This window comes from Anarhichas minor, unplaced genomic scaffold (genome assembly GCF_050575085.1).
Source record: "Anarhichas minor isolate MPS153535 unplaced genomic scaffold, ASM5057508v1 ptg000023l, whole genome shotgun sequence".
In the NCBI taxonomy this organism is placed as follows: domain Eukaryota; kingdom Metazoa; phylum Chordata; class Actinopteri; order Perciformes; family Anarhichadidae; genus Anarhichas; species Anarhichas minor.
The window spans coordinates 4,379,852-4,407,093 of NW_027466469.1; the positions used below are offsets into that span (position 1 = coordinate 4,379,852).

Sequence of the window (27,242 nt, forward strand, 5' to 3'; positions counted from 1 at the left end):
CTGTAGCCGTCTGTGTTCACCCAGAGCTCTACGATACCTCATATCAATAGAGACCGGACCAAACTATGTGTACAAGTGTGTGTGTGTGTAAACCATATGGTACAAACAATGAATAGACGCTGCCGTATTTACGTCTACATGACGTTATTTTGAGTGTTGATGGAGCTGCTACAATGTTAGCTTAGCCTAGCACCGACCCATCCGAGCTCCATTGAGAAAACAAGTATTTTAAAAGTTAATTGCTTGTCGTCTCGCGGAGAGAACTAACTAAACATGAATTCAGACTTTTTACAAATCGACATCATTACGTAGTTATTTCGGAGTCCCCTTTTTGTCCGTTTATTGCCGTTAAATCACAGCCAAATCTGTTTATTTTGTGTTCATACAGCTGTAGTAAACAGCCGACGTGTGGCCAGACATGACGGCGTTTAGTTTCCCGGGATATCTGTGACTTCCACAACACGTACTAATCAGAAATAGAGGTTATTTTTTCCATGGTTGATGGCGGACAGTTGAAAGGCTTCCAGGGCGCGTCCAGCGCGATTCACACGAATGAACACAAATAGTCCCCGGCGAGACCGGCGATGCGAATGACGCGATTAACGTGTGTGTGTTTGGTGTGAACACGGCATAATCCTGGAATCTAGTTTATGAATTCTTAAATTTGGCTTAAAAAAATGTCTTTCTATTTAAAATAATGAATGAAATGATCAGAGTGAGACAACGTACCTGCACGTGTAACAATATCAGTTTATAGTCCTTCAGCCTGGAGAAGCTGCAGACAGTGTAAGGCCCAGGGAAGGCCTCATGAGCTCAAGTGAGTGATCGCCGCCATCTAGTGGAAAACAAGTGCAGTACAAACCACAGATCCCATTTATTCCACTGAATAAGACGACTGGTGTCTTCAATACTACGGACAGATCAGAAATGGATCATGCTGAAGGATGAAACACAATATATTTCACACATTTCATACATCTTGGACTGTAGAGACCTAACACCAGTCTGTAGATTATCTCTGCAGTCACATTAACACGTCTGTAACGTCACGACCTGAGGAACTGATGGTCATCACAGCACGGCACACGTTGCACAGAGGAAACACAGAGGAAACCACAGTATTGCTGCAGGAATCAAACGTGTACAATCGGGTCGGAGATCCATCTCTTTGCCTACAACAGCAGTCTTCAACAAACACCATATTGCCTTTCAATACGGTCTCTTTTCATTCATGAAATGCATTCAATTATAGATATCATACCCACAAATGTGCACTGTTACAGCACAGAAGAATGGTTCTCAGTGCAATCACCACAATGCACTAGAATGGAGTGATGGTAACTCAGTGTTAATTGCTTTAGTGCAAATATTGTTACAGTACAGCGTAACCGAACGTTTCCCACTTCCTAGTGAGGTTCCTCTTTTTTGCTAGATGATGAATATTGCAGTCATGTCATGGAAATGGATTAATAAACGTGGACTCTACCGCCGAACATTAAAATGCATATGTGCCATAAAACAGCTCGTCTGTGACGCATGAGCTACAAAATGGTTTCTTCTCCGCGTAGGCACTGCACCGTACAACGCAGACGTGTCGTGCGCTCAAACATACGCCGCTAGAAAGAAAGAGCCAGCTCCTCCAGTGTGCATGTGCTTACATGTGGGGGGGGGGGGCTCAGTGTCCGTACAGCCCCAGCAGGGGGCGGTGCCGTCTGTTACTGTACATCTCAAAGGCAGGGGGACTTTCACTCTGACTCCATCTCTGTTCTTTTCTAATGCTTATATCTTTTATATTGCACTACAGTCCGAGTCAGGAGGGTCGTCCAGAGGAGTGGGATCGCCGATCCGCTGCATTCAATTACAGATACTCTTCCTCTTTCACGTACAGGATCTCGTGGGCCGAGCTGGGAACCTGAGCGAGAGAGAGACAAGATATTTCATGTCAGTACCTCATGATACGTAACCAGTTAACTCAGTAAAAAACTGAATCATTAAGGGTGCTTCAACACCTGTAGTCGGTTCTTTTGATCCGGACCAATGATACATTGATGCAGTTTAGTTCATTTTCCACAACGAAACAAGACTGACAGGGAACTTCTTGACGATGGTCACCCTACATCACACGTGTCAAACTCAAGGCCCGCGGACCGAATTCGGCCCACCACGTCATTTTATGTGGCCTGCGAATCCGCCAGCAAAAAAAATTAAAAGTTAGACTTGAAAATAAAAGTATCCCCATGGCCGAAATGATGAGATAGAAAGTTGAAATAATGAGATAGCATGTTGTCTGTGTACCGACATTAAAACTATCACAACAGGTGGACAGGAGAGGCAACAGCCCGTAAAGCGGTTTTCCAACAAGTGATTGAGTTGAAAAAGATCAACAAATAATCCCAAAATGTCCACGAAGAGAAAAATTGATGCAGAGGGAAGAAGATGTAATGAAAGATGGGAAAGCGAATACATGTTTGTGCTTCAGGGAGAAAAACGGGTCTGTCTTCTGTGTTATGATGCGTGTCGGTGATGAAGGATACAATTCACGTCGGCATTTTGACACCAAACACGGAGCTAAATTTAGCCTCCAAGAAAAACATAAAATTGTCCAAGAATTAAAAGGCAGACTGCAATCACAAATGTCAGTTTGTGAAGAAACACCATCGCAGACCGAGTTCAGGAACTAGCAGCAATCTAACAACACAGCTAGCTAAGAGACGAGCAGGTACTCGTCTTCTTCATTAGCTGTTGATGAAAGCACAGACAACACGGATACAGAGCATCTATCCATGTTTATAAGACCTGACTCTCAGTGAGGAGCTCTTGGATGGAGCTGCCATGCACGGGACGACGACGGGGACATTAGTGATGCAGAGAGGTGACAAAAATAGCTTTGAACAAAGTTAATGTAATAACTTGTGTTTGATGATATTTGTCTTTGTTATTTTCTTTAAAAGTTTGATCTTTGCTAGAGTAATGTGGGTTTCTTAACCCTAAATTAAAATGATTTATGTTATAATAACAGAAATGTGCTTAAATATCATTTTACATTTATATAACTGCATGTACAATATTTTTACACTTGAATAAACAATAATCAAAAGCAGAGACAGTTATTTAACAATATGTTAGGAGTACAGTTCTACAGTCTTACATTTACAACCGGCCTTTGGGGGAAACCATGATGCTGATGTGGCCCAGAGTGAAGATGAGTTTGAGACCCCTGCCCTACATCATCAGGACCCACGTGGAGAAATCAAAGTCTGGTGACTGACAGTTTACGCACTTTAATGCCTCTGAAATGTATATTTACGCTATTTGATTAAGACGTGTTACCTCGCGGGATCGCTGTCACACACTTGGAACAAAGTACACAGAGCTGAATACAAGCGCAACAACTTTACAAGGTTTTGACCTGTTTATCAGTTAAAGTACCCGCGCTCATATACATGGTCTTGATTACACATCAATAAGATCGCTTGCTGAACAGATTTCATGATCAACGGATGCATCTATTAGTAGTGACATCATTGCTAAAATACCGTGTCTGCCGTGATAAAATCTTGTGGTTGGTTGGTTTGATTTTCACTCAACAAATCTTAACCAAACTAACCGGATCAAACCTGACCTGAGTTTGATAAAACCAAAGCATACAGGTCAGGTGTGAAAGCACCCGTAGGCCTGGTTTGCTTCTTTCCTTTTAAGTGAACGGGCCTTTCACACAGGACATGGTTTGCGCTGCTTTTGCCTCCCCCCTCTGGCTGTGAGAGGAACTACACGGACTCTGTCGACGCGGCTTCTGACTGCAGGCCTGCGGACGAGCTCGCCAGTTCTAAGTACAGAAGGCTTAAGGTACATGGACTTATTGTACAAACTTGTGGGCTTGAATGTAACAGACTTTCATGTAAAACATCTGCACACAAAGTCAACATCTGTCACCGCGCCTGTGCTCAGCTTGTGTTGAGTTATTGTAATCATGCACCGTTTACGGTTAAGTCCGGCGCGAGTCTACCTGGTTCACTCCTCCCACCACCAGGAGGCGGTCTCTGATGACGATGGAGGAGGTGGAGCATCGGGGGAAGTTCATGGGGGCCAACCTCTCCCACTTCTTCCTCTGAGGGTGGAAGGCCTCCACCGTGTCCAGCGCCGAGGGCTCGTGACCTGCAACAAGACCCAAAGGTAGTCATCTATTTATTTCATCGGGATTTATTGTAAACAAAGAATGCAGCGCATGACTTCAGTCACGTGAACACTGATATGTAGGTTACTCTAACCTTTAAGATTGTTCTGGATGAATTAAACACCATGGATGCAGCGAGATTCAATCAATATTTGCAGCAAACAGAAGGTCTGCTCTTACCGAGTCCTCCTGCTACAATCATCCGGCCGCGTAGGAAAGCGGCGGCAAAGTCGGCCCTCTTTGTTTTCATCGCCACCGTCTCCTCCGACTTCAACCAGGCGCCTGCAGAGGACGACACGACAGCTGAAATGAGCGGATGTGTGTGTGTGTGTGAGCTGGTGTGTGTGCAGGCTTACGAAGCGGCTGAGGGTTATTGGGTCAGTGGCACTGTGGTCTCTGTTCTGGTCGGACAGGATGCTGCTGAGCTCTGTTTTCTGAGCGTGACCCGCGCAAACAGGTCACCCTTAAGCCAGCTGCAGCCATGTACAACACACTAACACACACACGCACACACGCGCACACACACACACACACCAACACCTGGCAAGGACAAACAAAGGTTACAGCTAACACTGACAAACAGACAGAGAGGGGACAGGAGAGTTGGAGTTGGGGTCACAATGTTACACCAGCCATCTACCAGCTACAGTTAATCTGACCCCAGGTCTACTTACGGGTCATAGCCAGACTGTTAGCGTAGAAGTGTGTTTGTTGTCGCACCAAATTAAGAATAGTGTATTATAAATCCCTGCAAAACTTGTACGTGGATTTTATTGGAACTTTTATTTTGAAAGGTACATTTTAAACTTCCAGTATGATATATCAACACGTTCTCGCCCCCAACTCCTCGACTGTGAGGCTCTATGGGCCCCTCAGGTATCAAGGTCACTGACTTTTCAAAATAAACTTGTGTTCAAAGGAAACAACTGTTTTGGGTTAAAATTAGTAAAAGAAATGTTTACATAGTTAAGGAGGCTACGTTACGTATGCAATGTCATACATTAAAATAATAACTAAAAGTAACTAAAATAAGTCACCATTGATTATTTTCTTTCTTTATCTCCTGGGAGAAGAGTTCCATTCAATATATCCACTCCGACCTCCTGCCTACGCGGACGCCATCGCTCTGCATACGATGTCACCTGACTTCCTGCTTCCCTCCCGTAGAGCTTCATAGTTTGACACTTCGGGAGTGATAACAGGCTGGATACCTCCCACTTCTCCTACGCTTTCTTAAGTTGTGTTCATGTATTTCTATAGGAGTAAATATGTCGTATTGTAGAATTTATAGTTTACAAAAGGGAAATGTGAATGAAGTTTCGCACTTCTGCCGGCTTTATTTCCTCTTTTCCTTTGGACCTTTCCTGGGAAGGTGGGCATCTTCTTGTTGTTTTTTTGCTGTACAGTATATGTGATGTTCAGTGTTAGGTGAATCTATTGATATTTTTACATTTTGGAGCTTTGGTTTGATTTATTTGAAGGCATAAATCAGTGTGTCGAGGCATGTGGGAAGTGTGGTCCTTGTCCACTATATCAGAGGTCCCCAACCTTTTTTGCACCACGGACCATTTTCATGTCAGACAATATTTTCACGGACCGGCCTTCAAGGTGTGGTGGAAAAACACGACGAAATAAAATGATACGACCGGCATGAAAACAAATATAAAATGCATACAAATTAAAACTCACCACTGAATCAGTGCAAAGAAGCTCTCCAAAGACATTTGTTTTTTACTCATTTTCTCTAGCTTGTGGGCTTAACTTTTGAGGTAACGTATCACGTGACCGAGACAAGCGTCAAGAGGCACAGGCGGATGTAATTTGGAGAGAATCCGGTCATTTTTCAAAATAAAACATCTTTCAGACTCTGATAATCAATAAAATGGAAATAATGCAAGTTATTTATTCTTTCTGTGCGCCCGGTACCAAATGACCCACGGACTGGTGGAAATGAAATGTCAAAATACTTCAGGCATCAGATTGCTTTTATTTGCCCCAATATGTGAGAGAAAAGTACAGCACCCTGTGCTGTAGTGTGGGTGGCTTTGTTCGTGGCCATGGGTTGTGGTCCGAGCTGTGTGCTTTACTTTGAGTGGATGGTGGATTCACTCACCACAGCTTAAAGAATCCTTTTTTTTTTATGAATTTATTAAAATTTTGTATTAGTTTGAATGGCAAAACAATGCAGTCAAACAAGTTGAACCTGGTTCATCTTTTGTAGTCTTAACAATTCAAAAACAATTCAACATCATCACACTGATGTCCCGACCAATCAGTAGTGAGGCATACATGATCCCTCAACACCCTTAACGCTGCTGCTGCCAACACGGAGCGGCCACGGCTGGGAATCGAACCCGGGTGCACGCAGGTGAAGAGGTGAGCAGGAGCTTTTTCTTATCCACCACAGAAACAGCTATTGGCACCTTTAATCCCAAAGTATTGGAAACGGCATTACAAAAAATCAGTCAAGCTGCAGGTGGGGAAGACATTGCAATTTAATGTTATCTCCCTAATTACCTGACACTTAAAACTGACAATGAAGACATTACGGAGCAGACGTGACATTATCCTTCACACTCGAGGCTGAAGCACTCCACATGGTAGAAAGGAAATGAAGACATAGCCTTTCTCTTTTCCCAGCAGGTTCTGCAGAAGTTTTCTTTTTCACTTTCAGGTTTTCTTGCTGCCAAGTCTTGTTTATCTGAAGGAAACCCAGACTGGAGAGAATCGTGACGGAGGGAGAAAGATAACTTCATTAGGGAGCGAGGGAGGGCGAGGGAATTAGAAAAAAGATAGAGACAATGTTTCTTCTGTTTCTTTTTCGGGATCTATTTCTTTCTCTTATCTTTTCTTCTTACTTATTTTTTTCCAATTGTCTTTCTTCTATCTGCCCTCTCTTCTTCGTTCTCTCTCTCATTGCCTCCTTATTCTCTTCCTCTCTTTCCTTCTCGCTTTGTTATTTCTCCCTCTCTTTCTCATTTATTCTCGATCTTTCTCTTAAACAAGAGGCAGAGACAACAAGGTGGAGGGAAACAAATAGATGTGGAGAGAATGAAAGGGAGATAAGTAGCCAGATGGTGAACCTTCCTGCGTGGTGCTGCAGTGTGTAATGAAGAGCTGTGAACGGAATAGAGATCACAGCTGGCTGTCCACTCTGCTCTGTTCTCTCCCCACAGCAAAATCCTGCTGGTAGATATTTTGTGCTGGTATGTCATATAAATCTGAGATGTTCAATAAAATCCCAGCAGTTACTTTGTGGTGAAGAATGCCGTACTGATTGAAAAAAAACAACCTAAGAACTATGTAAGTACGTATCTATGATAGTACGTAACTAACATTAGCACGTAACTAACATTAGTACGTAACTAACGTTAGTACGTAAGGATGTAAGTACGAACGATGACAGTACGAATGATGATAGTACGTATCTATGATAGTAAGTAACTAACATTAGCACGTAACTAACATTAGTGCGTAACTAACATTGGTATGTAACTAACTTTACCACAAACTAACATTAGTACGTAACGATGTAAGTAAGAACGATGATGTACGTATCTATGATAGTACGTAACTAACTTTAGTGCGTAACTAACGTTAGCACGTGACTAATGTTAGTACATAACAATATTAGTACGTATCTATGATAGTAAGTAACTAACATTAGCACGTAACTAACATTGGTATGTAACTAACTTTACCACGAACTAACATTAGTACGTAACGATGTAAGTAAGAACGATGATGTACGTATCTATGATAGTACGTAACTAACAGTACGTAACTAACTTTAGTGCGTAACTAACTTTAGCACGTGACTGTTAGTACATAACAATATTAGTACGTAACAACGTTAGTACGTAACTGAATACTTGCTGTGTTTATTGAAAGAATAAAGGGTGGTGCATTAAAACATACATGGTGTCAAAAGTACGGTTTTGGCACTCGAGTAGAAACATTTGAAACGATACCCGTCTGGTCAAGAATTGTAAGTTAGCTTTTTAAACTGATGATTTACTAAATTGTGTTGCACAATTAAAACTTAAGTGATAAACATTTTTTAAATGTTAATTAAACTCTTCTGGGTGTATCATTTCTAAATCATGTCAGATAAGAAATATTGACTATATACTCCATTTTACATAATGTTAAGTCTAAACTAAGCGAGTCATATCTAAATTAGCAAACAAGCTTCGTTAGTTGGTTTGGTGAGCTGTTCCACCTGGTAGGTAGGATTATTCAGTATCAAATGTTTAAGAACTGGTAACTGGAACTGATATAAAACAATCATATTAATTTCTACATACTGGATACACACTGTGATGGTGTCTATTTCTTTACATTCATCAATCAATGAAAAAAGAATGGATGCAGAAGGAAAGCTGCATCACTAGTAATTCTTCTTTTAAAACAGTGCTGACAGTGTTACTGGCTGGATTTTCCTCCATAAAATAAACTTGTGTCAACACATCACACTGCAGAGTTATGGTTCAGTCCTCTGAGAGCGAGATGCGACTGCAAGCTTTATTCCTATTTGCTTTGGAGGGATTACACAAGTCTTTGCGCCAAGATTTTCTTTGTCGGATGCAGGAAAAAACAGCAGCATGCATTATTCTACCCTGGAGGGAGACGGCAGAGGACAATAAAGAGATGGAGAGAGAGAGAGATAGAGAAAACACAGAGGGAGAATAAAGACAGAGAGGGAGAGTGACAATAGAATGAGGGAGATGAGGCGATTCTCTGAAGGCTGGGGCTTTGTAGTCTGTGTGGTGGTAATTTGGTCCACAGCTCTCCTCTGTAGTCGTCCGCCGTGATTAAAACTCGAAGAGGACGGTGATTGCTTCTCTGTCTTTGATGGATTCTGTCTGCCTTGTCTGGTGTGAAATCTCAAGACGCTGCTGACCGCACAGATGATCCTTTCGGAAAGAGTCTCACCATTATGTTGTGGCATTTTTCAATAATTACCCATTGGCTCACGGTCATGGCCAAAACAAGAGCACATTGGCTTCATTTCTGCTTGATTCCATCTGCTTTGAAGTCTTTCGGGTACTTTTTAAGCAGGACATGAATCAAATATAGACAACGTGGGAACATATTTGCGACTAGTTGGCCCCAGGAGGACGGCATCATTTGAGGTTTTTGTTACTGTTGGCCGAGTTCCACATGCTTCAGAGGAGCTTCTGATGTTTCTGTATTATTTACTGGATGCAGTAAAAGCAGTAGAATTCACAATTCTAATATTATTGGTAACAGAATAGCAACTTTAAAGGTTGGGTTACCCAAATCACCAAAAGAAAATAATGTTTTCCAGATCACGATTGAGCTCTCGTGCGTTCCCTCTAGTCCCATACAGTATGTCTCCTTGCTGTCAGGAAGTCAAACTACAGAAAAAACAAGACAATAAATGTCTCTCCCTCATCCCAACAGTGATAGTGCTGTAGCTTTGGGCGATATGTTGACATTTTCCAACCCCCCGCTGTCAGCCCAACATCCAGCGAACTGCCGATGTATTCGCTCATGTGTTTCGGTGCGGAGCCGCAACCCCCCCGATGTGTTTGAGCATCGTAAGACACACTTCATTCAAACTTGACAGAAAGAAAAGAAAACTCACTAAAACGGTCTTGGTTAGAATTTCCACTATTTCCAACAATCACCAACTCTGGTTTGGTGGAAATAAACCTTAATTCACAGATTCAGAATTGAATATATTCTGTCTCTACACTGTTTTGCCTCGCTGTCTCTCTCTCTGCCCGCTGAGCAGCAGCTCTTGAGCCCCCCCCCCCCCAAAAAAACAACAATATACTCCAATCTCCCAGCCCTTTAGTAGTGGTTCTGAGCATTTGTATTTAAAGCTGAGTGACGTTCAGCGCTACAAACTCTAGAACTAATAGTTCGGTGTTACCCCCCGGAGTGAGGCTCATGCATGAAGATGTTAAGAGTCTCCTCTAGTAGCCACTGATACTCTGGCGTTGTTGAATAAAATATGGAGGAAAGAAATCTACGATAGTCCCTCATATATGTGTATAAATGAATGTGCATAAACCAAAGACAATAACGTCGCTGCCGTATTTCTGCCTAGATTACGTGCTTGTGAGTGTTGATGGAGAAGCTCCTCAGTTAGCATAGCCTAGTACTGGCTGATGTCAACTCCATTTATCGGTGAACTTCTTTCTGTGTGAGTAGAGTGAGGCTAAAATATGCTTAGAGTTTGGTGTAAATACAGCATCACAACTTTGTTTATACTCATAGAGAGGCTCCGTGTTGTGAGCCTCCACAGATGGCGCGCGAGCTGCGAGCAAGCACAAAGGCGTTTATGCTCAAGGCGCTGTTGGTTTCAATATTCTCTGAAAATGCCAGCGGGTGCACAAACAAAATGTATTGTTAGGAATCAAGGAGACAAACGAGTGTTGCCGGCAAAACGCCAAAAAGACACCTTCACAATGCTGAGGAGGAATCTACTGCAAAGCCATACCTCATATTCATGGGTTACTTCATTGCCTTCATACAGGCCCCGTAAAGAGGGAAGGCAAGTATTAAATGCATTAAAAAGAAACAAAAGTTGAATCACGAGGGCATCTCACGCAGGCTCGACTACGCCGAGTATAACTCACACAGAAGGGTTCTGAGTTTGTAGAACAGTTCCAGGGTTCCTGGAAAAGTGGCTGTGGTGGAAACCGGGCAGTATCCAGCAATGCTGCACTTCATTTGTCCAAGTTTTCAGATTCCCGTCTCTGAGATTACTACTACCTCTGCCGGAATATAAAAGAAGTGAATAGAATTTGTTTGTGGTTCTCACGGCATTGAAAGCTTTGTATTGTGGTGGAGGCAGACGGATACCTCAAAACGTTGGCATATGAATCCTCAACTGACATGATTTTATTTGTGTATATATATATATATATATATATATATACACAGTATATATATTTCATTTATTTTTCCTGAGGCCATTGTTTCCATTCTTTGTGTGAATTCTCTTCCAGAGCTCCGTTCTTTGTGTTTTCCGTCGTACTTGTTGCAGCTTGCCCACAATGCCAAATCATCATCTAACAGCCGTGTGTGTCTTAATACTGCCGATATGGAATGGAACAGTAATAGAATATCACTGTGTGACAGCAGATTGCATGGCCCTGTGTGTGTGTGTGTGTGTGTGTGTGTGTGTGTGTGTGTGTGTGTGTGTGTGTGTGTGTGTGTGTGTGGAGAGATATTGCTGCAGATGGATAATAAAGCAATCTGTTTCTGGATCTTGTAATTTAAAGCGCTCCTCGCCCCCCCAGCCCTCCCTCCGCAGCTCATCTCCCATCTCATCTCCACCTAAATTAGATTGGAGGAACGGGCCACGGCTGCGCCATATGTGTGTATGTGTGTGTGTGTGTGTGCACGTGTGTGCGGATATGCATCAGCTTGTGTTGTGTCTGTCGAACGGCCTTTTTTTCCTCGCTCTTTCTCCCTCCATCTCTCACACACAAGGCAAACTTTCCCTCCCCATTATCATACGTTAACATTATCCCTCCCGCGTTCTGCTTTATTTGGCCTCCGTTGGACCGATCCCGATGTGTGACCGCAAATCCAGCTGTCGAAAATGACTTATCGATTCTCGCCCTCCCCTTCCTCCTTCCGGTCCCTCCTCAATTTGTTCACCTGTTACTCTGGGGGTGTCTCTGCTGAATGGAGCGATAAGTCATTTCACAGAGTGGAACGTTTCTCCTCGCGCCGATGGTTGGTGTTAATGGCTGCTTTGTCTGACAGTAAGGTCAAAATGAAGATGGAGGCTGTCAGCGAAGGAGACGATGAGACTTTTGCTGCTACCAAAATATATCACAACATAATTACTGTTTTTTTGATTGACCTAGGAATGTAAAGGAAAAGTTTTTGAATTATGATTATTCTTTTTTATGAGTGTGAGATTGATTGATGTTGTATCTCACATCTGTGCGTTAAGTATGGAGCTGAAGTCAGGAGGTATTTAGCCTAGCTTAGCATAAAGACAGGAAACAGGGACAAACATCTTGCCTTGCTAGCTAGCTAGCTGAAAATCTGACCGCTTAAGAGGACTTCATCAATAAAAAGCAGTTCAGTAGGATCAGAGATATCATCTTCATTGTTGAAACCTGGCTCCTACAAGACCCACAATGCAACTCGACAAACGTGTACTATGCTAGTAGCAGCTAATCCGCTATCCTCAAACAGGTGATGTCAGGCAGACTTTGTAAAACCTTTTTCACATATGCCGTAGTACTCCCAAAAACCTGTAAACAGACTTTGATGTGTACAGTCGAGTTCCTGTTGAACACCCCACCACTGTAAGAGACAATTTGTGGTTTTATGGCTGCAACTTTTTCTTCATAATTTCTTGAAGAACAACAGCCAGGCACAGTGCGTAGTTTTATCCCCACAGAGAGGTTGTCAGGGTCGGCACTTTTGTGCTTCTACAGAGACCAAAACCAAAACCTGCTCCAACCAACTTCATGTGCTGCTTTGCCAGTTGAAAAACATCACAAATTGTCATTTTTACATTTCTGTATATGCACAGTTTTTACAAGCAGGAAACATTGAGCAAATCAGACCGTTAAAGAGTTGCTGATAGGGATATTTTCTCCCAGCCTCCACTCTATATGCTAAACTAACCAAGATGATGTTTTGTTGTACACAAGCATAATGGCAATAAAGTTCAATTTGGACTGAAATCCATCGTTTTTTTCCCCATCTGAAAGAAAGGAAATATGAATATCTCTCTAGTGTAGAACTATTCTTTTAAAACCTTCTCTAGTTTATACAAACTACACCGTTCCAACAAGTCAAATAAACCGATGTTTTTGAGTTTGGGATACAGAGCTGCATATAAAGCAGTATTCAAAAGCCCTCAACCCCTCTTGATATTTTGTCCTCATTCCAACTTTTCACTGCAGTCACATCCTGCTCAAGTGAAGTAAGTCAAGAAGCCGTGTGTTGCATCTGCAGTTCCAGCTGGATTGTTTGATGCTTATTTCTGTGCAATTAATTCTGACATATTTGGAATCCGCGTGTGCCGGAAATTCAGAGGATTCGAACAACGGTTTGTCACATAGCGTGTGTTGTGTGTTTTAGTTCATGAAGTGTGGCTCAACAGAGGAGGAGTTTCAACCAAAATACGTAACTCAAATGACAATAAATGAAAGTCCAAATATGAAAACGTGTTTCGTACCTTGGCTGGTGTCAAAAATGTTGACGTTCTTGGTGAACTTAGAGGTGTGGTGTCCTCCTCCCTGCCGCAGTCCTCCGAGCAGACACAGCCTCCCGGTCGTGTCCCATATTACGCCCCCGTACGATCGTTTACAAGGCATGATGGGTAGCGTAGTCCAAGAGCGCGTCTCTGTGTCGTACACCTCGAAGGCCTTCACGGGTCGCTTACACTGCCGACCGGCTGAAAGATTGTATGAAAAGAAAACAAAATAGAATTCTATAGATGCTTCGAGGGTGCATATTGAAATTTGGAGAATACATTTCTGTTGTTTGACACATACAGTGAAGCTATTGGAGTAACCCCCCCTCACTGGTGTGCTTGTACCTGCTACGTAGAGCTTGTTGCCCAGCAGATGCGTGTTGGCGTCATAGCGAGGGGTCGGCAAGGGAGGAAGTAGTGCCCACACGTCCTTTCGAAGGTCATACTGCTGCAGGATGCTACGAGGGAGCAGGTCGGCACCCATTCCCCCTACAGCCAGAGCCCGGCCATCTACAAACACACACACACACACACACACAGACACACACACACACACACACACACACACACAAACACACACAGGCAGAGCGACAATGTATCAGATTAGCAGGCCACAATTTTCATCTAATGCATTGATTTTATCATTGACTGTATACAAAGATGGACAAAGCGTCTCTGCCTCCTCCCACTGTTCACCTTGCGCTTATGACGTCATTTGAACAGGGGGTGGAGACAAGATATCAATGGCCCGCCCATAAACATGCCTGAGCCAACCACGAGCCGAGCAAAGTCACAGCATGTTAGTGTGAGAGCCACCTAGCTGGTACGTTAGCACCACGTTAGCTGTTTGGCTAGAAAGACACAACCCATATATCTTTATAAATACATTCCTGATCAAATTGACACATGTACTGTTACCATAGACTGTATATAGAAAGTGGACGTAGTCGTCAAGACGTCAGCCATTTGTTTGTGGACTGCGATTTGAAGCCTTGAGTTCGCCATTTTGGCCATCCTCACGCTATTTTCTTTTGCAACCAATTAACATAAATGACAAGGTAGCCCCGCCCTAAAGCATACCCTGCTTTATGGTCTATTTGGCTCTAAATGGACCATAATTTACAAAATGAACATCATATTGTATTTAAGAAGACTTGAAACTATAGATTGAGACCATAAACTCATGTTTACAATGTTTACTGAGGTAATAAATCAAGAGAGAAGTAGAGTCATTTTCTCATAGACTTCTGTACAATCTGACTTCTTTTTGCAACCGGAGGAGTCGCCCCCTGATGGCCATTAGAAAGAATGCAAGTTTGAGGCACTTCAGCATTGGCTTCACTTTTCAGAACCGCAGGTTGCTGCCTGACGTGACCACTTCTCTCAGAGCAGCTGTCAATAATGATGTGCTTTTTATAGCATCAAATAATTACTTGAAACTTGAACACACATCAACGTGATAACAACTACCTAAAAGGACAGAAACCATCTTTGGGAACTACTTATTTGACGTGTACTTCGATTTTTTAGTTTAGCCCATCTCCCATCCGCTAACGTGGAGGGGGCGGAGCCAGCCACCAGGGGGGCGATCGAGATGTTTTGGCTTCACTGTCACGTCGTCCGTCTCTGTATACAGTCTGGCTGCTAAAATGAGTCAAACAACAACAACCTGCTCAACAATAACCAGCTTGCCAAAGACCAATCGCAGCAGATGGAGACACCTCGTTGGGACTTTATTTTATGTGCTAAAAATCTGCAAAGCTGCAGAGTTGGCTGAGAAGTTTGTGACGGAGCAAGAGACTGTGGCAGACACTGGGAGGACAGGGAGGACAGCAGCCGAATAATAAAACGCGAGAGTCCATGTCTGGCACCTCGGCATGCCACCTCTACAGCAAGAATGGAAGTGGGTGAGAATGTCGACACGAGCGAAAATGCAGCATTGACGAGGGAAGAGGAAAAGAGCTGCAGGGAAACAGTCTGCAGTTTATTATGTTTCTCTTTATTCTTCTTTAGAAATGATACATATTTGCTTCCAAAAAGGGAGAAAAGTTTCTCAAACACGCTGTATTCATTTCGGGGAATAGAAAAGCTCATTACCTGGAGCTCATTATCTAATATCTGGAAAATAACGATTCCACAAATGTCAATATCCAATCGGTGACCGACTATGCGTTCAAAAATACCATATTTGTTTTAATTTGGCCCCATCGATCATTTTGGCAGACGATTTGTCTCGTTTTCGGCATCTGGGGAGGAAACTGCGAGCAGAGGTGCCGAGGATTGGAAGATTGGTCCGGAAGATGGAGGAGGCCGCCAATAAGTGTGTGTGTACACGGCATTTATCTGTGTTCCAGCAGACGCTGACGGATGCACCGCTGGACTGAGCTCAAACTCATCAAAGGCTCTCTGTTTGTGTCTACAGACTCGTGGAACTGAACCCGAAAATGTGAGGATAAATGCGGACGTCACGGCCCAAAAACTTGCTCCATTGACATCAAATGGGAAAATTGACTGTAGAAAAGACTTCTTGATTACGATTAAAGTCAACTAAAGGTTGTTTGAGGTGTTCAAACTTCCTGTTTGAGTTTTAACTACATAAAAGTTAATTAACACATACGTGCAACGAGTTCACAACTTGTAAACCCCGGAGTCACTCGTTGTCCTGCTCGTCATGATCTCGTTCCGTACCTTTCACGGTGATGGATAAACCCATCAAGGCTTCCCGCAGGGCGCTTCTCTTCCTCCACCTGCCTTCCTCCGTGTTGTACATCTCCACCACCTTCAGGGGCCTCTGGTCCTCCCCCACCCCTCCCACCACCAGGATTTGCTTTCCCAGCACCGCCACGGCCGCACCGGCGCGCGGGGTGGGCATGGGGGGCAGGCTCATCCAGCGGTCGCCCTGCAAACACGGAGACGAGTGGCTGCTTTCAGGCAAAAGCAGTTTTCAATGTGTTACAGGTTGAACTTCTCTTGGGTTTTATTCTTTATTTTTCTATTTGATGCACCACCCTCAGTGCTGGGATTTGCCTCATACACGGAGCTAGTTTAGTTACAATTTAAATCAATGTATTTGTGTCTTCAGGGGGGATTTAAGGTAACTTGAGTTTAAATAAATTATGGTCAATTTGCAGAGTGGAAATTGAAATGCAGCTACTGTACAGACAGTACTTTGCTGTTGATTTGCCAGGAAAATTATATTTATTATTTCTATATTTCATCTTTATTTCCCATTGTCTTTTAGTAATTCAGATTTTTTTTGGTGCAGTCTTTATTACTATAAAAACAGACCTTTTTTAAATTTAAGTAATATTTTACAAAATAATTTACTTAATTAATAGCACTTTGTCATGTACTGTCTATTCCGAGCCAGTAGCCAGGAAAGAAAGTCAGATACAGTGTCCATGGTGCGTTCGTTTGGTACCTCGGGGGAGTAGAGCTCCAGGGCCGGGCAGGGCCTCCCAGTAGCGTCGCAGCCCCCCAGCATGTACATCTGCCCCCCCACCTCAGACAGAGTGTGGTAGACGCGGCCGCTGGGCAGTCGCGCCAGGCTCTGCCAGTGGAACTCGTGGGCTGAAGTTACCGCCATGCACTTGCCGCCCGTGGGGAGACTCAGGGAGGGGTGAAGGGGGAGGCCAGAGTCGGGGAAAGGGCGGATTGATCGGCGGGAGCCGAGAGGATGGAGGTGTAGGAGAGCTGGGAGACTGCAGTCGGGCCCCCTCCCCCCTGGGATGAGGAGGAGGTTCTTTATTGAGAAGGTGAAGCGGAGGTGAGCAGTAGGAGGGTCGGATCAGTTAAAGGCCGAGCTGAGCTCTCTTCTCCTGGGGAGGGTGCTCCGCCTCACGCAGGGCCCTGGAGGAGATACAGCAGAGTGGCAGATAAGGCAAAGTGGATTAAGCGGTGCAATATGCAGAGCATGAGACAGTGAACACATTTTTTAAGAGCTCCGGCACAGACCAGTGTGTGCAGAGTGGACATGTACTGTAGCCGACAGGATGCTGACAGTCAGTGGTAGCTAAAGCAAAGATGGGGAGGATTTAAAGTGTTTAGTACATTTACTTAAGTACAAAAGTATAGTTTTGAGGTACATTTCTAGCCTACAAATGTAATATGATATAGTACAATTACCTTAAACTTCTCAGGGCTCAGCCATAAGGATTGCCTGGGGCAAGTAAAATGCCACATTGGGTTAGTACATCAAGCGACTCCAGCAAGTTGTGAAAGAGAATAAATCACATTGATTTTCCTGAGGAGTGAGCCATCTCGCTTCCTTCTCACGTCTGTTGACAGCTGCATGCACTCAGTAGCGATCAGGCACTTTGCGAGAAAACGGAGGCGATAAAAGTTGTGAGCTGAGGATGTGGGCCAAACTGCAGATATATTTACTTCAAGTAAAGATTAACTATGACAATTTACTTGGTCTTTGTTGTTGTTTGGTAACCGCCTAATAGATAAAACCATTTGTATAGGGGCTAGTAACATAAGAAAAAAACATTAACGGTGATTAATCGGTCAAAGACCAAAGAAATCAGCTAAATATTCAGCCCTTATTTTGAAAATCTTTGAAATAACACCAATCTATCCAACTTTCACTCTTGTTTCCGACGTTGTCTCCCGGTAAACACGCCGCCTCTCATGAGATTTCACAACGAGACTTCTCCTTCAGCGAGACTCGGTTTGGACACAATGACAAACAATTTGAATCAAGCTGAAGGTGAAGGAAAAGGTTTTCTCCGTAGAGTGCTTCCCACAATGTTGTCAGACACTTAGAATGACGATCTGAGCCTGTCGGTGACAAAAACAAGCAGTTGTAGTGGACGTTCATTGGCGGTGAGGAGTCGCCCTGAGCGATTACGTCGCAGTCTGTTCGCGCTCAATACTGAACCAATATTATCGTCCCAATTAAGTCACTTAAGACACAAAACACATGAGAAAATAGTGAGCAGGTAATTTACCCTTTAAGCATGTGTCTCATTAGAACATTCAGCCTTGGAGCTACTACGTCTTCTTCTTTAAAGAATAATGCTAATTGCTGGGTGAACATTCTGTAATGTGGGGGCGACCGTTGCTAAGTGGAGAGCAGGGTCGTCCTTCAATCAGAGGATCGACGGTGCGATCCCCGGCTCCACTAGTCGCATGTCGATGTGTCCTTGAGCAAGACACTTAACCCCTGAAATTGCTCCCGTAGTATCACTGACTAGAGGTTCCACTTTACCCACCTTCCCCTTGAACACTACATCCTCCTCTTCCCCGCTCCGCTCAGACGAGCAGCAGCTGCGGTCCAGCGGAACCGAGCTGACGCGGCGTCTCTCCTCTTCTAACTTTCCATCCTTGTCGTTGTGATGTCGGGCGCCCGTTGTTTTTGTCTTTTTGTTGTTGTTGTTTTTCCCCCGTGTCATCCCTCAGGAGCTTTCTGTTTCCGGCGCGTAACCCACTTCTCCCGCCTACGTACGCTTATCCGGCGAGCGGACGGGGGGGGAGGAAGTCTGTCACCGACGTGGGAGGAAGCGTCCAGAATAAACCCACAATGCACTGCAAACCCAATTCTGACTGCTTCACCCTTGAACGCTTTGTGTTGAGGAGGTCACGAGGAGGGGGATTTAAGTGAAAACATAAGTGCTGTTACAGGACCGAGCTTTGAACACAGCCTCTCAGCAGTTTATCCTTCGAGGCTCCACATCTCTCTCTACACCCCCCCCCCCCCCCACTCCAAACCTCCCCCCCCTCTGTCCATCTCCCTCCACTTTTTGCCGCCACACTTTATCTACCTGTCACACCTTTGATCGCCTCACAGACGGTGGAATAAAGGACGGAGGGTGAATATAAAGAGACGACCGCCCTTCAAAATAAAATCCTTCCCCCCCCCCTTTCATTGCAGGTTGCCATAGCAACAGTTAGGCTTTTCCCAAGAGGCGCAGCTTTTGTTATTTCTTTTTTCATCTCTTGTGCACATGATTGCTTATCGCTTGGTTTAGCTGTTAATAACAGGCTCATGAAAAAAGATGAAAAACAAATGGAGAGCGTTTTTTTCCCGCTCTCTCCGACGGGCTGACCGAGGCGGCCGCACGCCCGCTAACGAGGCCGGCGCTCAGGGTGCATTAATTGCAATCTGTAACAGATTTGTTTTTTTTATTTTATTTTTTTAATTAACTGCTTGAGCAGCTTGAGATCAACAGCGAGCCCGCCAGCGTCATCCGAAGTAATTTACAATCAGCGTGCCTCCGACTTGAAACTTTTAATTAGGTGGCGCGGTGGCTCCCCCCCGGCGGCCTCCCGCGCAGGGACCGCCTCTACACGTACAGCCGCGCAAAAGCTTCACTCGTTAAGCGAAGCCTAATGAAGTGCGTGTTAATTGGGTGCCATTATCATTGATTAGCGTCTTATCAGCCTTCTATCTGAGTTTTAAAGACAATCGTTTGTGGCTACACAGGTTGCATTGTGGGAGTCGGTCGCTCTGCTCCCGGACTTCAGACGCATCTATATGCAAAGAAGCATAGCTAACCTGAAGCCGAAGCACAAATCCAGCCGGTAATAACGTTTGATAGGACAAATTGGAATATTTGAGATGACTAAAGTGGATCCGGCCTCACAGTTAATCCCTTATTAATCCCACCTGGAGGGAAGAGACCCGGCGTGTGAGAGACTCTCAGTAATCACACAATACTCAGGATGTTGTGTTCAGATGTATCGTGAAATAACATTTCACAAATAAATGTTCTTTAGTTCATATTTAATTGAATTAGCTCTAATTGATAATTAAAAATGTAAAACTGCTACAAACTGGCCTGACTGTATTGATTTCAGTCACTGTTCAGCAATGGGAGCCAATCAGAACCAGTCTAGTTTTGTGATGCATTAGCTGGATTTTACACATCACAATCCGTTCACAGGTGTTGGGGAGTACTACTGCATAGGGATGCCCCCTGAAACCCGGTTCTAATCGGGAACCGGTTCTAAAGTAGTAAAACCAAATAATTGATAAGATCCGGAGTTTACGGTTCTGCTATCGGTACTTTAGAAGTTACGGAGGGAGATCTGGGAGGAAAAAAGCAGCATCTCAAACCTCAAACCTGTCTCTGTGTCTTTGCACGAGGGGCGGAGTCGTGCTTTACTCTGAAACACACACACACACACACACACACACCGACTACGGCGTGAGACACACATCATGGCTACATTTTACTCCAGTAGATGCTGAGAACTCTCGTTGTGTGAAATGCTATAAAACCTTCACAAGTGAGGGAGGAAACAGCAGCAATCTCTGAAAATATCTGGCCAACAAGCAGAACATAAAGGAGCAGAACTCCTTTCATAAGGAGAACAGACCTTAAATTAAAGCTGATTGCTTAGCTAATTGTTTAGCTGCAGAAGTATTATAAAGATTTTTTTACTTTTTGTATTGCTGCTCAAGAAAAACTATTTGTTTCCATACAAGAAAAATAAAGCAATGTGGATTCTTTTCTTATTTAAATATTGATTTTCTCTCATAATATAATCAAAAAGAACCGATCAAAGTATCGATCATAGCACTAGTATTGATAAAATCTTGACGATACACGAATATTACTGCATATGTGATACTCAAATGAGCCTCGCAGTTGTGTGCCTCCGTTTACAGCCCTGTCTGTCCTAAATTACATCACTCCATCATTTCATCCTATTAGACATATTAGTAATTCTTCAGCTTTGTGGATGTTTGTGCCAAAATTTGAAGAAATTCCTTCAAGACCAGACAGACGCACATCCTAAAAAGCACAATGCCTCGGGCCACGGCTGAAATAGTTCTCTCGAGCGTTTTGTTTCGTGGCTCCTTACAGTGTGAGGTCTGATAAACTGCCTCAAGTTATGTCGCTAGTAACAGTGAGACACGTCAGGTAATAATGTCAACAGTCAGGTGGTAGCCAATCAGCTGATGAAGGAGCATCTACTTGTGAAGCATGAATGAATTGATGGATGATCTGAATGCTAAGTATTAAGAGATGTGGCTTCGGGCGCCTTTGATTACGGCTCAGAACACGAGTGCATCACTTCTCTGTTTCTGTGGAAGTAGACTGAGAGGACACATTTCCATCAAGACGGCAGCTTGTTGGGTTTTTTCCGCTCCGTGTCGGAAAATCACACCACCCGTTAGCGAACGTACACACATCTAGGTCGTTACCACAGCAACCAATGCAGATAGTTGTGCATGAAAACCCCAAAATCTGACGTGATCACGCGCAGCGCCGAGATGGAAAGGCAGTTTTACACAGGGATCGGAGAAACACCGTGTGCTCGCGGTGTAAACACAGTGCGATGTCGATGACCTCGAGCTGTGAGGAAGCACAGTCCCTGGTAAACAAGTCACGGTAATAAGAAGGAGCTGTTGATGTCGGCAAATATACAACACAGCCTGTGTGGAGGGTGTTTGAAAGGCTCCTAACACCAGGAGGAAAAACAGGATATTCTTTTTGCAATCTGTCTGTTATGAGACCTCGACTTTATAAAAGAGTAGATACAAAATATTTAACGTAGAGAAAGAGGAAAAACTCAAAACAGAGCCCAAAAGAGGCTTTTGGAGATTTTGGACAGGTCTGTCTACTGCCAACAAAATCATAAAAAAACAACTGCTGTTTGCACTTTTGTTTGCGATAAGAGTTGGATGCTAGAGCCGGGTCCGTTTCCGGTTTCATCGGTCCGGTGTATGAGCTAAACCTGTTTGATTTTATGCAACCACGACACGGTATGGCAAATTAAAAAGAAGCCTTCATCAGCAACCTGCTGATAAAAGTTAAGGCGGTTAGCCTTGAAGTTAGCGACAACTTCGGCCCGGGCTAACTTAAGGTGGGCTGACTTTTAAGATGGACTAGCTAATCTCGTTTAAGTGACATTTTAGTGATGCCGGGTCAAGTCGTTAAGATACGGTACACCGGTTTTTACACTGGCCCAGCCTTATACTAAAAGTGCACTGCTTCTGTGCCCGATCTGTTTGTTTCAGCTTGTTTTAACGAAACAATCTGCAAAAAACTGTACTCATGGTCATCATGGTGTTCAACGATACACCGAGGTTTGATATGATGAAGAGGACCATCGTCACCCCGGCTGCTGCTTTGACCACCACATTCTTAGCTATAAATAAAGTAGCACTCTTTACTTAACCTGCTGTTGAATTTTTCAAAAACAACCTTTTTTTCTCTGGAGTCCCCTTTAATCCTCCTTTCAAGTCTGTCTCACAGGTTGGGCTGTGATTTGGGAAAAGGCTCCGAGCTATTCCTTAGTGCGGCGACCTATTTTCATTATTTAGAGGTGCGCTTCATTCTGCTCACACACTGACCCTCTCTGTACTCCTCTGTGGGCGCAGACAGTTCACCGAGGGATCGTTTATTGACTTGTGTTTAATTAGTCTGCAGTATTCCAATAACGCATCCGTGCTGCAGTCTGGAGCTGACTTCGGTGCGCCGCCCAAGTTGCCGAAATGTGTTGAGTGTGTGGGTGTGTGCACTTATCTGGATGTGTGTGTGTGTGCTGAAGAAGGTACCTGAGCTTTATCAGACAGTTTCCACACTGGCCTGGTTTTAACAATGCTGACGTTACACCCCCCCCCCCCCCCCCCCCCGCTCCTACAGCAGCCCCACCTCCCTGAGTCTGATACCATCAGTGCTGTTCCTGTCTTGGCTGATCTGGCTAGGTTCAGCTGAGGCCAGCTACTACTATACATACAGATCCATTGAACTTTAGGAGGGAGACAAGAGTCTTCGCTATGAGAAACGATGGACGCATTATTAAAGAGAAGACACAGCAGTTCTAGTTCGTCACTGCAGGCTTCTGGGTAAATTATCAGAGACATTTTAATATGAATAAATGTTTTGTTAGTTTCCTCTGTTCACTGCAGCAGCTGAGGTTTAAGAGATGCATGTAGACGCCTATACAGACACTGCTCAAGTGTAAGAGTCCCTCTGACCAGTAACCTTTCCGATAGAACACGTATCATTAGTAATTTTAAATATCACTGAGAAAATGATGGTGATGAATTGTCAAGAATTAAGGCTTCAAAGTAGAAATGTTTCACTTTGATCCCTAACGGAGCCTGTGGGGGAACAGAAAACATCCATTTCATTACTTTTCACCGTTTCCACAACTCTGTTCTCTGTTTCTGCTCCCTCTCACGAGGTCAAACATCACGGGAGCGCCATCGTCTTTCTGTAAACGTTTGTTTATGTCTGAATGAAGCCGTGAGGAACAAACAGCAACAGACGCTTGTGTTTGAATTACATAAAGCCATCACTTTTGGCAGCTTAAAGGAAATGGTCCCAAGCAACAAAACTGCATTGTCGATTACGCTTCGAGGGAAATGTGTTTTTTCCCGGATTTCGTTTGTTTTTGACGTTAAACAAATACGTTTCTTATCATAGTCCTAAACTCAGGACTTTCACCCAGGAGGCCGCTGTTCCTGTCCTGTGTGAAACCAAAGGCAAAAGTGCCATGTTGTACTTGTTCTAATTTAAAAATCCAGTGTTTAGGATTTAGGGGGATCTATTGGCAGAAATGGATGATAATGGTCATAACTATGTTTTCATTATGGTATAAACACCTGAAGCTAAGAATTGTATTTTTCGTTAGCTTAGTCCTTCATATCTACATAGGGAACGGGTCCTCTTCACGGATTAACAGAAAGACAGATTGGCAGTGAGAGCTACCATGGATGAACAGACATTGAAGTGGTGAAAGTAAAAAACCTAAACTTTATCGAAGGAAAATGCAAATACTGCCTCCACAGTTTCAGTGACAGGTGAAGCCTGGTAAGTGAGCAGAAACGCTTCAGCAAAGTTGAGTGCTAGAGATGGAGCCAAAGTAGAGGAGTACTTGTAGAAGATGGAGGAGAGGATTGACAGGACAGCAGACCTCATTTTCTCTGCTCTGCTTCAGACCAACGCAGTGCTGTACCTGACACTTACACGGCCTCTTGGCTGTAACACCTCGAGGCTCGAGAGCTCCTCTGGCCGACAGACATCGTGCCGCCGGTCGGCTCCAGGATCAGATTGAGCTCCGGGTTACCTGTCCGCCCGGCTCCGACCAATTTAGTGGCCCAGACAGAATTAGGAGAATGTTATGCCTTGACGAAGCGCAACACAAAGCTAAAGTCTGAGGGTTTGCGGGGCCTCGAAAGAGTCGCTCAACCGAAAAGACAGTCCTCCGAGTCCGAGCTGTGGAGTCGGCATCCCTCAGCCTCCTGGGAGCAAACGGAGCCACCGGCTGCCCTCTCTGCTAATCTTATCTCCACCGTGGACACATACAGTAAACACAGCGTGCGCTATCTGTAATAAATCACCTCCAGCCGACAGAGACTCTGTGGTAAGGAGGGACAATACAGCATGATAATGTTGCAGGAAAACGACCCGCTGCTGTCATTGGAGCTTCTTTTAGCTCTGCTGCCGGCCAGCTCGCCATGAATGCTGCCATTTACATATTTTACACCAGATTGAAATGGCTAAACGCTCCAGCCCAGCTGTTCCCGCGTCTGTATTGGTGCTGATGAAGTGAATTAGCGGGCTAAATCTGGCAGCGCGGGGTCCGGGGTCCAGTAATGAGAGAGCCGAGTCTAAATAAGTTGTGGCTGATTGTTGGCTGAGGCCGTCGTGGAGCAGTTGGCGTTTCTCTTATCTGCATTAAAAAAGGCAAACAAAACTCGGTGTGTGTTGGCTGCGGCCGTCCTTGCCTGCGGATCCGTGTCTCTGTGTCTTTTTATTTGCACGCGCATGTGTCTCTGTTCAGCTGACAGATGCTGTAAAAGTGGGCACACTTGTTACCGTAGCGACTCAAGTGTGCCGTCGAGCTGAAGAGGAGAGAATAGAGTGCTGAAGGCACGGTGTCCTTTATAAGGACAACCTGGAAGTTGCCATTGTGCTGGTTCCCTCAACAAAAGGACAATGGGATTTCTCGTTTGGATTTTGGATTACAGCAGAAAATAAGCTCAATGCCAAACAAACATTGATGATACTTGTACTGTCTGTTCAGCAAGATAATCCTCACCAATGAACACCCCTCTTATGATGAAACGAACTACACCACGGTCACATGACTTCACGTCATCACCACTGAGGTGAAGGACGAATGATGTTCTAGGGATGATGTTTAGTTGTCTCATTTAGACACCTGCAGGGTTGCCACTCTTCTCTGGAGATCCTTTTCCAGGATCCGTATGAAGGACAGGGATCACGCCAAGTCAAGTCTGATTTAGAAGACGTGCGGTCTATGGCTACACTTTATCTACGACATCATATCTTACACGCTTAGAAATGATAACAAACCGGTCAAATAGTAATATATAATAAGAAAAACTGCCACAGTTACCTGCCAGCAGTGGCTAATATTTACATTGAAGGATATTGTAACTTACATTGTTCAGCGTTTCGGCCACTTAAATACATTTGTATTAAATATATTTCCCGCTCCAATCTCATTGGCTTTAGGTCATCGCCGGTCAGAACAATTCTCACATGACAGGATTTGGACTCGCAGACAGGTCGAGATATTTACCGTGCTACATATCTTTGGAAATTCACACATGGCGATCGCCGCTCACCGGAGCGAGTGCTAATTTTATCTCTGATCTGAGGCTTTGTCCAAAAACTTTCGGCGAGTAGAAAACTGGGGCTAAAACGGTGTAGTGTAAACCCAGCATAAGGCTGAAGATACTTTGTATGGTACTACTGGCTGAGGGCCTTGTGGTGATCAGAGTTTAACCACCTTCTGAAACACAACATACAGGACAAACACACACTATAGTGGCTGCACTTTTGCATGCTGCTGCTGCGCCAGGAGCCAAGGAGATAAAGACGGAAATAGAAAGAGGAAAAAGCAAACATTGGAGCGGAAAACAAAACGGGACTCGTATGCATGGACACGAACCGCCTGCACCGAGGAACATGCTCGGTTACATAAGGACAATGTATATTCAGCTTCCACTGTACTGTGTTGTGTCCCTGAAGCACAGAACCCCCCCCCCCCCCCACACACACACACACACACACACTCGTATATTCAGAGCATAGTGGTTCTGACTGCTGTGTAGGAGTCAAATTAAGAGTGAGCTGATCCAGCGTGGCAGCGCCGCGAAGGCTCGAGTGGAGAAAAGAGCAAAGGAGGAGGAAGGGTGAGGAAAAGGAGAGACGGGAGGACAGGCGGAGGAGTGAGCCAAGTTAATGGATGGAGGATATTACACGGAGGGGGAATAATGAGAGGGAGGGACAGCTTAATGAGGGACGGGGTGGGGGTGATAAAGGCTGCGTACTCAGTTAACGGGGCTATATGGAGCACCGGCTCTATTACAGTGGGGAGTCGGGGACATCATAATCCCTGTGGCCTTATAAGTAATTACTGTGTGATAGAGAAAGAGAACGGTGAGGCCTATCTGCTGTCAGCAGAATTAGAATGAACTCCCTAACGGTTATTTCACTGCACCGGGCTTTTATGTGCACGCATGTGTGTCTGTGTGTGTGTGTGTGTGTGTGTGTGTGTGTGTGTGTGTGCGTTACCCTTTTAAGATTTGAACGGTTGACTTTCAGAGTGAGAGCGTTTGTGCAAAGGGAGGGCTTTTTTTTTCTGCATCACTTCTATAAGAGAGTTAGGTCGGGGGGGGGGGGGGCGTAGGAGGTGGGTTTTATGGGTAAAGGCATCTGTAGAAAAAGCACAAAGAGTGTGTTTACCTCCTCTGAGAGTGGATCATAAGACGGCAGGAGGCCCGGACAGTGTGTTCTGCAGGCGGGCTTTTATCTACCCGCTCTGCGGATACACAGTAACCAGGCTGCTGCAGTGTACACACTCACACTGTTGAGTTAAGCAAAAAGAGGATAAAACACCAGCATCACGTGTTCCTGTAGATGGCTGTGTTCC

At 44.4% G+C, this 27,242-nt stretch overlaps 1 protein-coding gene across 1 annotated transcript; it reads right to left on the reverse strand.

Moving 5' to 3' along the window:
* Positions 1-1,858: 1,858 nt before the first annotated feature.
* Positions 1,859-16,962, reverse strand: klhdc8a (kelch domain containing 8A). The gene is made up of 7 exons (XM_076097083.1): positions 16,798-16,962; positions 16,065-16,275; positions 13,722-13,886; positions 13,359-13,577; positions 4,355-4,456; positions 4,007-4,155; positions 1,859-1,912 (listed from the first exon to the last, which is right to left on the reverse strand). The coding sequence occupies exons 1-7, from the start codon at positions 16,960-16,962 to the stop codon at positions 1,859-1,861; spliced, it is 1,065 nt and encodes a 354-aa protein (XP_075953198.1).
* Between the last annotated feature and the right edge of the window lie 10,280 nt (positions 16,963-27,242).

What these genes read in the sequence shown, in the direction of transcription:
- klhdc8a (XM_076097083.1), bottom strand. Translation starts at nt 16,962, where the DNA reads ATGGCGGTAACTTCAGCCCACGAGTTCCACTGGCAGAGCCTGGCGCGA. An exon ending in TGGAGCTCTACTCCCCCGAG is followed by an intron (nt 16,276 to 16,797) that starts GTACCAAACGAA and finishes CCGTGTTTGCAG; the next exon opens with GGCGACCGCTGGATGAGCCT. An exon ending in TTTATCCATCACCGTGAAAG is followed by an intron (nt 13,887 to 16,064) that starts GTACGGAACGAG and finishes GTGTGTTTGTAG; the next exon opens with ATGGCCGGGCTCTGGCTGTA.